General features: G+C 36.1%; 1 protein-coding gene across 1 annotated transcript; it reads right to left on the minus strand.

Annotated features, from left to right (window-relative positions):
* Positions 1–292: 292 nt before the first annotated feature.
* On the minus strand, positions 293–5,199 carry LOC110466289 (mucin-5AC-like). Its single transcript, XM_021522695.1, has 3 exons — positions 5,053–5,199; positions 2,158–3,814; positions 293–438 (listed from the first exon to the last, which is right to left on the minus strand). The coding sequence occupies exons 2-3, from the start codon at positions 3,811–3,813 to the stop codon at positions 430–432; spliced, it is 1,665 nt and encodes a 554-aa protein (XP_021378370.1). The 5' UTR covers position 3,814; positions 5,053–5,199; the 3' UTR covers positions 293–429.
* Between the last annotated feature and the right edge of the window lie 6,451 nt (positions 5,200–11,650).

An 11,650-nucleotide genomic window follows, 5' to 3' on the forward strand; every position in this document is an offset into this window, starting at 1 on the left:
CTTGGCGTTGTCTATGTTCGCCTCTCAAACAATCTATTCAAAATAGGTAATGTTTATATTATTACTTTTTGCTTAAATATAATAATTATTTGGCTCGGAAAATTTGACGTTCACAGAGGTATGATCAGCAGCTGGTGCTGTCACAAAATCCGATAGATTTGATAATAGTCAGTGAATATTTGGTACACATTGGAAATCAATTTAGCCTTAACATGTCCAATGCAATATATGTCAATATAATTGTTAATGATGGTGTGTTTTCAGCTTACTTCCTCACCGTATATATAAATATAATATAACGCTTTATATTGTATATTAATATCATTGTAATTTGGAATACAAAAATACATTTCATAACAAATATAAGAAACAATGGATAAAACACGTGGATCCGTGGCTCTCGTTCATTTCATTGTGGATAGCATCACTTTAAAACGCCTGAAAAATTAAACATACATTAAGTATTTGATGGAGTCAGCAAACGCAAATTTCAAATTTATACAATAATTTTCTTTTTAAAATATTAAATCCAAAAATGACCCTCCCATTTGTAACTTTTGTCTTTCCTTTTTTACAAATACAGTTAATAAATTGTCCTTTTGTGAGTGTTTCTTAAATGTCATATTTGTAGATGTATATGTTCAGTAAATTTGCAATAGCCAACACCTAATATTAAGTAGCATATTTAAAACATAAGTTTTGTCGGTGAGCGGGCAGGAATTAGCACTTTCGAGTCATTGTTGAAATGTTGCTGATTGATAGATTCCTACTTATCTGGATTTGGATAACAAATTGCAATGTGGCTGGATTTGATTTAAATATAGACGTCGAACTGGGAGTGTAAACGGACAATATGATAGATACATGTAATGATGCTTCATTTAAAAGGACAGAAAAAATAAATCATGCTGTTTTACTTTTTTACAATAATTAATAAAAAAAAAACACCACCCTGCAGATTTTTACATAAGCGACACATAATCACATTAAAAGTATAACAAGTGTATATCGCACTCAAAATGGCAAATGAAATGTCAATATTATTTTCAGACAGTTTTTCTAAATGTTCAAGTTGTTTTGGTCTTTATGCCTCTACATATAGTTTAACCTCTGTTTCCCAATCAACATTTAACCAGTAATATTAATTCATATGAATTGTGATGTTGACACATTAAGGCATACGCTTCATACAGACTAATAAAATATAATAAAGTTATACAAGTTTCTCCCTTCACTGATGTGTCTCCAATCCATCAATGATTTATCTATTCCAAACTGATAAGTGTCCCATCCTTAATTACTGATTCTCTTATTCTTTATTGATATGTCTCCCATCCTCCACTGATGTGTCTCCCATCCTCCTTTGATGTGTCTCCCACCCTCCACTGATGTCTCCCACCCTCCATTGATGTGTCTCCCACCCTCCACTGATGTGTCTCTGACCCTTGAATTATGTGTATTCGCCCACCACTGATGTGTCTCCCATCCTCCACTGATGTGTCTCCCACCCTCCACTGATGTGTCTCCCACCCTCCACTGAAGTGTATCCGACCCTTAAAGTATGTTTATTGACCCACCGCTGATGTGTCTCCCAACCTCAACTGATGTGTCTCCCAACTTCCACTGATGTGTCTCCCACCCTCCACTGAGGAGTCTCCCGCCCACCTCTAATGTGTCTTCGACCCTTGAACTATAGGTGAACGCCTTACACTGATGTGTCTCCCACCCTCCACTGATGTGTCTCCCACCCTCCACTGATGTGTCTCCCACCCTCCACTGATGTGTGTCCCACCCTCCACTTATGTGTCTACCAACCACCACTGATCTTACTAACTTCGCTTTTATATAGTTTTAATATATCCTTGGTAGACGTCTGTTACTGTCACGTGAACCCTTACTAACTATTATATATCCTTGGTAGATTGCCGTTTTTTACACCCGCACTCTTACTAACAACAATATAATTTAACTACTATAAATCCCTGGAAGACGTCCGTTATTTACATGTCATCCCTTCCTAACTACACTATAATACAACTTTGAAATATCCTGGATAGACTGGCATTACTTACACGAAAACCCGTACTAACTCACTTCAATACAACTAAATAAATCTAAGGAAGACGGTCGTTGTTTATACTTGAACCCGTACTATACCTGGATATTTGACAGGATTGGTCTCCCAACGTCATTGAATTGCGACCACATTGGCACGGGTAGGGGAGCCATTAATGGTATACCTGCTGAGAACACGCCGCCGGTATTCGTTACTCCCTGTGCCCTTACAGCTGCTGCTGCTCCAGCTTCCGCTGCTCCTGCTCCTGTCCTTACCATAGGAGTTCCAATATTTCCTCCTCCTGCTTGATTGCGAATAGATGGCACCCTGCTGAATCCAAACATACGTGTTCCCTCTGAACGCATTGGCAATGTAAATGGTGCAAAATTTGGAGCCCGAAAAGCTGGTGTAGTTTGGAACGAAACGGGTATCGACGTACGACCAGGCATTGCCGGTGCGTCAAAACTCAATGGTGTCAACGGAGTGACGGTGATTGGAGTTCGGCCCGTCATCATCGAAGATTGTCGAATTTGTGCACGTGGAGGTGGCCGGGGATTAAGTGATGGAGTATCATTAATTATAATTTGCGGAAGAACAGTGACAGATGTTTTGGGTTCATTGAAAAATGTACTCGATTGGACGGAAGGACCTGCAAATGTTGAAAAATGGGGGGAAAGGGATCCGGAATTTTGTGAAAAGCGTGATACTTGTGGTACTGCAAAGGTTTGAGGCACAGAATCAAAAATTACACGAGGTGGTTCGGTGGAGGTAAATGTCTGGGCCGACGAAATATCCAGTGGGTTTTGAAACGGCATCGCAAGAGGAAAAGGTGGAACTGTTTGCACGTTTACAGATGTTGAAGGAAATGAGGCCGAGGAAAAATCAGAACCCGAACCAACAAAAGGAGCTGTGAGGAATGTTTGATCAGACGGAGGATAAAATGATGTTTGAAACATTTCAGGAGACCGGAAGAAAAACGTCGGTCGTCTTTCCGTTCTTAATCGAGCAGCAAAATTTGACGTCGGTAAATATGACATAGACGGTGGTCGTTCAAAATTCATTGGTGGAAATGTCAAAGATTGGGCGGAGGCAGGTACCATTCCTGATGACCTTTGAATGGCATTGAAAGTGCGTTTTGGTTGATTTGCCAGTGTTGACATGAAAGGTTTATTAGTGAGACGCGGTTTACTGCTAGATAGTCGCATTGTGTTTCCAGCTCTAGCCGGAGAAAACATGACTCTACTCATTCGTGGAGGTAATGGAGGTTGTCTTGCCACAGTTGCGAAGAAACCATTGGTGCCTATTTGGTCAGTTGACGTTGACGTTGATGTTGATGGATTTAGGTTATTGTTAACAATAGAGCTAGCAAATAAACTAGCACCACCATCTACCTGTGTAGACACTGTAGGCTCACTATTAGAGCCACTTGCGACCTGAGTGTTGGTGTTAAATGAACGTACCCCGCCAACTGTTCCAGATTTCCCAACTTCACTGGGCGCCTGTGGGTTGGCAAAACTATCCTTGAAGACAACGCCTTGTGAATCGGCTTCGATAGCATTATTGGTTACATCGGCTGTTGCAGGGGGTAAATCTGGCAAGTCATCACCAAGCAAGGAACCAGGTATAGAGGGTATTTCTGTGTCCAGGGGGTTCACCCCTTCGGGTGGTAAAGCCCTCACCAACGGAATTACGCATTGTAAACACCCGATAATACATATCACCTCAATTGTCCTAGTCATTAATTGCATGGTGATCATCCTGAAACAGAAAGAAACAAAGTAAACTAGAATATATATATAAAAAGGTGAAAACGCTAGGGAGGTATTATAAATAAGAAACTGTTATCATTTGTTTTTATATTTAACCATCACAAGGACTTTTGAATGTTTTTTTGATTTACTATAAATATTTGTGACCAGGGAACCTCTAAAGAGGTGAAAGCGTTAGGAAGGTACTAAGAAACTCTTGTCATTTGATTTTTTAAATATTTAACCATTACTAGGACTTTGAATATTTTTTCGCTATATAAAGTCATTATACTTTAGTTCATCAATTGTCAATGTACATGTTTCAGCGGTATTCTACTTTAAGCGCTTTAAGTGCTCTCAATATCACGCTAATTTATGACTGTGCCAATTGAAGTTTCTGAATAATATTTCTTAAAGCATATATTTTAAATGTACCATTTCATCAATGCCCTTAATGGTTAAAATTCGATAATACGCTAAAATTTGAGTCCGCTAAAAGAAGTGCTTTTACAGTAACAAGGACCAAATTCATTTGAACTCTAAGTCAACTACAAAAAGGCAAAATATAAAACCTTCCCAGATAACATTCCACAAACAGGGTTTCTTGTCTATAAATGTTGAACTTGAAAACGATTTAAGAAAATAACCTTGCGTATCATGTGATAACGTGCGATGTAAATTAAAACAAAATGTCAAAAGAAACAGCATTACTTTACAAATAATAGCTTAATACTCCGTTGAATTGTAACGAAACCTCCCCGTTGCATGATAATAATCATTCATTAAATGGGACCAGTATCCATATTCTTTGCATGGCATTTATCAAGGTTCCCACATACCGCGAGATAAAAACAATGACGTTGTACTCTCGAACGTTAGAATTACTATAGCAGACATTTTAAAGGTCCAAACGTTTACAAACTTTAGCATTTATTAAAAAAATATTTAAGATTTTTGTTTCGTTTTAAAATATATCGAATAAATAATGTAAAAGATTCAAGAATGGGTATGTTGTACCAGTGAAAATGCTTCAATTAATGGAAAATTAAAATGTCTAAGCTTTTTGGAGTTGCTAGAAAATATCCTTTCAATTCAACAATATCTAAAATAAAATTAAAGTCTTAAAAAAGATATATAATTAGTAAGTGAATTGTTACATGAAAATCATTCTAATGACATTAAATAGTGGGTACTTAACGTGAGTCGGTTACAATCAGCTAGAAGCCGAATAAGACTACTTCCACTAACCTGGGAGTCGGCCTGTCCGCAGCAGCTTAGCTAGAGTTACAGTAAACAGCTCGTATGGTTCTTTATACGTCCACCCCAGCACCTCAGCATATCAGTAGACGAGAACGGAATTTCCTCACCTAATCGGTACGTCTGGTTCATCAATTATGCTATTGTAATTGAAACGAAACATCCGACCTTTAACCATTAACGAGGGGTGTGAAGCGGTCAGATAATACTTCATCAACCGAGCGTAGTTTACTTTTTAAATGTTGATGTAAACAACTTTTTTTCTGTTCTGCTTGCTTGGGTTATACATCTATAGTGACAGGCGCGTGACCTTTCATGTCACATGCAGGCTGGTTTTGTTCGGCATGGACTTCCTGCTGATAACACAACGCTATCATGACCACTTTGTTTTGATCATTATTATTAAACGCTTGATATTATTTACTATCCAATCCAAAAGTATTTTTCTCTTTTTATTCCTATTCGTCGATACAAAGTTGAAGAAGTATCTTTGTATCTTATTTTTCATAAAATATCTTAACAAACATCACTGATCTAGTATTTGGTTCAAACGCAGTCGAGTTATCTGGTGTTTGTCTGAACACTGTTCTTGTGTGTAGAAAAAATGTTAAAAATAAAAACAAATATTTGGGTAAAGTATGAAAACGCTAACTCGATTCGATTTCAAAAACACATCATGAACTTAATGTTAAACAGAGACGCTGTCCTAACAGCACTATTACTACATAAACAGGTGTACATACAAACAGGACGATATATTTACCCATCATCTTGTCGCAAAAGGAATAAAAGGATTACATTTCGTCGTCATTTATTTATCAATAAGAACAGTTAACGGTTATATAATCTCATACACAAAAGGACAAAAACAACAAGAAAATACCGAAGTGTCAATAAAATATAATCTCGAACCCAAAATCGATACAACTAGAGCAGAATATGAACAAAGGATAGATTTACATGGAGACCATTTGAAAATGAAAAAAAGGAATAAGACCAGATGTTCCGGAAGGGTAAACGTTCTCTGCTTCATCAAAGGCACCCGCCGTGTAAATCTAATTTTAAATCAGAACGTCATCTCGGAGACACAACAGGAATAGTGGAGAAAAAACAACAAGAACGATGAGTTCCATCTACGTAATCAAAAGTATCAGAACGCCATCTCCTACAATGTTTGTGAACATGAAAGAGAGGCTTCATGACATCAGATATGAAATGTAAGGTTCGCAGAGCAAGAATACCAAAATTGTATTTACAACAACGGTAACCTTTTCTGACCACAGTTGGTTGAATCATAATCTCAAAGCGGTGTTGTTTTTTAACATGTATACGATGTTTAATAACACTCACATACAATGATGATGCTGAAATAGAATAGTAAAAGGGAATTAGTCAAGACATCTACAAGAGATAATGTTTGTAAACGACGTGACAATTTAGTAAGTAATGAAGTCTTAAGTTCGATAACACCAAAATATGTTTTAAGTAACGTTGTCATTGGTTTTGAAATTAGAAGGTGAAACCAATAAACTCGTACAAGAGGTGATGTTTTTGAAAACATGTGTGTGAGGTTTCGTGACAATCGGTCGGACAATATATGAGCGAAGTCTGCAATATCCGACAACATAAGGTAAATTCTACTTACCACATTACAGCCTGTGTTTTAGTCTTTAGAACAGTTGTTTCGATGTAGATTGCTGTCTACATCACACAGGAATGATTGTTTTTTCCCCAGACATTTTTCAGCAGTAGAAAATACTCTAAAGGTTCTGCTCTTCTAAGGTTTAAATCACGTACAAATTTCATTTTGATCTGGTGTAACCTGATATTATTGGATTTAACTAATTATGATTAATTTTAAAAGCATTTTGAAAATGTGAATTTCTTACGCTCCAAGCAACGTCAAAATATCACATTTTTTGACGCTTGATTAATCGCTTGTCATTGCGTCACCATTTTTAGACGTAGTAAGGTGTTTTTCAGTCGTACAAGTTTTTAATTTTCAATTTTATAAAAATAATATGAAATAAAGTAGAAAACTATACAATTTTGATATTTAGAGACATGCCTATCAAGAATTGTATATAATTATATAGTTAAAATGTATGCTCAATAACAATTGCAATTTATTTACTCGTGCACTAACTTTTCTAATGAAGCTTCATATATATATATCTAAATTAAATATTATAAATGTCACAATTTGAATTTACTACTGTATCAAGAAATGTTATGACGCTTTCTACCAAGCAACTAAATGATAGGCATAATTTTGAGCCAATACTGAGTACTGAAAACAAAGTAGGAAATTATACAATTTTGATATTTTAATGCTCATTTATATCAGCTGAAGAAGCCCATTTGTTTTTTTTATAATGCAAAATTTGAAAAATTAGGTAAAAAACATAACGGCAAAAAAAAAAAGTATAGCGACACCCTCTTTCACTGTTGTAAAGAGATAAACGCATTTTCTTTTAATCCAGTGAATATTTAATTATATCAGTGATCAGATCTGTTTGTATTTAACCGTTAAAACAGCAAAAACTGTAGAAAAAATGAGGATTTGTAAATTTAGATATAAGGGGTAGGGGTAACCTTTACTGTTTTCCTGAGGCAAATATCATTTGTGCACACGTCCATAGATTTCTTATAACTCATTTGAAAGATAATATATATGAATTTGGTCACTTTTCGGTCTAAGTGGTAAATTTCTCGAAAACTCTCATAAATAGTAAAATTCGTATGTTTGACCAATCTGACTAAACAAACGACACACGGTCGTATACATTTTTTTGTGCATTTTCTTATATTGTCCATTTTGAAATAAGATATGTCTCAAAAAAGGCTAATAAGTAGAAAATTTTGACTTTTCACAAGATCTGGTAATGGTGAACTGAATTGATGACGCATTTCTTTTGTGATATGGTATAGCTGCGCGAAGAGATCACGGAAACTGTAGTCGTTTTCATGGCCTGGTCTTAATTTGTTTAAATGATCAAATGTCTGTTTCCTGTCTTCGATCAATGGTGACATACATACTTCTCGCGAGTTTGATGGTGGTTTAAGTGTTTGATCGTACATTGAAATCCTAGTCCGTGACGACCTGAAAACTTTAAATGTTAAACTTAAATGTTTTGAGTCTGATTTACATCTGCTTGAAAAAAAAGTGTATATACAAGTAACATCTATCATTTTCTTAAACGTCTGAGTTGCTTGGACGTAAACATACAAACAAACCAAACCAAGCTTTGTCCTGAAACATGTGGTGTTATTCTCAAACTGGCAAGATCTGCATACATTCTCTGTTAGACGTTTGCATAAAACATAAATCCTAGCAAACAGTTTGAATCAAATAGAATGTATTATAAAAATTAGATCATGTCCACGCCGAAGTATTTTAGAGGTATAATGGACTTGATGTTTTCCGACTAAGACTAAGACTTTTTCTCGTTGTGTGTGAATTTTGTGCGAGGTGAGGGGAGGAGGAAATAAAACTTAACTATAAAATTTATTTTCGTATAAAATTGACTACTTTTTATTTCAGGTGTTAGGCTTTCCAAATGAACAGACATGCGCAAGAGGTACAATGTTGGTCGGCTTGTCTCCTTGGTAATAGAATTACAAAGATAGGAAAACAAAAAACAGTAAGGGTTGAAATGTATGCTTTAAGGGATAAGAAAAGACTACAACAGCAAATGAAGAGTCAGCAAATTTAAGGGCGTGACATCATGATTCCGCCGAATAAGAGTTTCCTGTTTCCTGTACTACGTACATGTGGAAATCATCGTGATAGATGTCACCCGACTACTAAAGGATTGGGTTTTGGCAATCCATAGTCCCCCATAGGTAATGATTTTTAGGAGATATGGCCCGGACAAACTTAAACAGTAAGGTCAAAGGTCATAGGCCAAAGCATATAGGTCACAGTGAGGTCATAGTGACCTAATTTTGCACTCAGCCATCCCAAGATGCCTATGTCACTTAATCTGATTACTTCAGGTGAAATCGTAAAGAAGATATGTCCCGGACAAACATTTTCAAAAGTTAAGGGTCAGTGGTCAAGTCATACGTCACAGTGACCTTTTTCTTTCACGCTGCACTCCGCCACCCCAAGATGTCCTTGTGTACCAAACATGGTTACTCCAGGTGAAAAGTACAGAAGATATGCCCCGGACAATATTTTTCTAAAGTTAAGGTCATAGGTCAAAGACATGTTACAGTCAGGTCATAGTGACCTTCTTCTTACACTCTGAACTCCGCCATCCCATGATGTCCTTGAACACTTAATACGGTTTCTCTAAATGAAATAGTATAGAAAGGTACCAAACCAAAAGGGTAAGTGTCTTTTGCTGTATCAACTACTTCTACATGTTAATAAAGATAAAAGACAAGCACTGTCATATCCCCAAAGTGAAAGTCGGGCTTGTGACAAAACCACAAGGAACACAAATGGACGAAATCAACTTATATATCTAACAAAGAAACATAACATTTACCAGCGAGATCATCATGGCGACCAGAAATCATGTGCTCACGATATGATAACCACATTTTATATATGATATGGCGTTAGGAGATTATGATGTGATGTAACGCCATCATTCCTATTAATAACCTAAAACTGTTGTAAGGTGAGCAGCGCCTGATCCAAACTTAATTACTACCAACATACCTATGATGTAGGTATACATTTTTTATTGCACTCATAGAAATACCATAAAAAGAATTACTAGCCAACACGATTAGATAGTGATGCATGGCGATTGCTTTAAGTCCGTTTGATGTTATCAGGACAGAGGTGAAATCACATACAGTTACGTAAAACATTGTAATATGACTTAATTATATAACAAATGCTTCGGTTCGTAAATTGGACAGACATGTTTTTTTTTTCAATCAGAATAACATATATCATACCTACAAAGGTAACGAACTATCGGTCATTGCGTCTAACCACCAGAGCATTGTAATGTACGATCGCTGGCGGGACGGGAGGTGATGACGGACGCTATACAACAAAGGCATCCATCACTGACGGCCAGTCAACCATACCGGACGTCAGGGAAATAGCCTCCTCAACGTGCGTCCCACCAGTATCATGTGACTAAGTCTGACGTCAACACCTCCAAATCAATAAGAAATGGAGGTGTAAAAATTACAATCACAGTTTGTTGGAGGTAAATTCGGCCAATCAGAATTTAAAAGTGTTATGAAAAGATAACACCATATATCAATGATAAACTTTTTTTAACCCGAATTCCATTGGCCTCGTATTTCTTAAAATCCTTTGCTTTTGTGACAATATTAAATTTTACTATTAATTGAATAATTTGAAAAATTTGGTGTTGGCTATTAGTGTTTTAACCAATATGTCATGTTAATACATTTTCTTGTATATAGAGGAATATTAAGATCATTGCTTTTCGTGATGTACCTTTTTTTTTACCATATCCAGTCATGTAAGAAAAACTTAACCAGTTAAGATTAGTGTGCTCGCTACTGTGATTTCACAAGGGGTGACCCTAATCCGTATGACATTACATTTACAAAAAGGGAGTCACTCCGGCGGGTTAATATTCTCGTTATTGTGATTTCACAAGGGGTGATCCTAATCCGTATGACATTACATTTACAAAAAGGGAGTCACTCCGGCGGATTATTTATTTATTTATACTCGTTTATGAAAATGAAGTGATTCTATGAATTAAATGTTTATCTGCCAACTACATTAGGTAATATGATACGATAAAGCAAGGTGAATAACACATAAGCCATGTAGTAAAACAATTATATTTAGTATGTTCGGTGCGATGTTGCTATTGAGGGTATACATAATTTATTTATTTATTTTACTTGATCACGGGAAATGTTTTAGAAAACTGCGGAATGGCGATGGTCGATGGGCATTGAGGAGGTGGTAAATGACTACTAGAGAAAGCACACACTCCTTCATACGTAATGGAACTTGATTACAGATTTAGAAAAAGCAGAGGTCTTATCACGCAAAAAGGTTTCACGTGTAATCAGTATGATCCCAAAATTTTGGCATACCAATCAGAAACGTAATTTTGTGATGCGAGAAATGAAAGTGGGATCTATTTTAGACGCCAAGAGCTTTCCCCTCTATTTCTTAACATAGCATCCTTTAGAGGGATGTTTTAGTTTTGATCGAAATTTCTAAACCGTCTTATATTGCCCCCTACACATCAGGATAGATCATAACATATGTTGTGCTTGGTCGATCATCCTCGATACTTAAGGGGTAATCGATATACAAAACGTTTAACTTCGCTTCCGTAGGTAGACGTCTATAGTCAGTTCGATCTCGGTCACAAAAAGTAATTAATGAAACTTTGAATTAATTGATATAAAATTGAAAAATATATAAAAATGCAATGAGTCTTACAGCTTTCGACTATTTAGTAAAATACCTATTTTAATGGTATATGGTTATATAGGATAAGGCAAGATCATAAATGAGGTAGGTTGTCAGAGCAATAAGAATTTTGTTTGATGGAACAGTTATCCGGACACAATTAAATTTGCATCTCGTATATATATCTGTCGCAATATGGTAACAACTCTATAA

This window comes from Mizuhopecten yessoensis, unplaced genomic scaffold, assembly GCF_002113885.1.
Source record: "Mizuhopecten yessoensis strain PY_sf001 unplaced genomic scaffold, ASM211388v2 scaffold11127, whole genome shotgun sequence".
Classification (NCBI taxonomy): Eukaryota; Metazoa; Mollusca; class Bivalvia; order Pectinida; family Pectinidae; genus Mizuhopecten; species Mizuhopecten yessoensis.

Coding starts and splice junctions, on each gene's coding strand:
- LOC110466289 (XM_021522695.1), bottom strand. CDS start 3,813: ATGATCACCATGCAATTAATGACTAGGACAATTGAGGTGATATGTATT.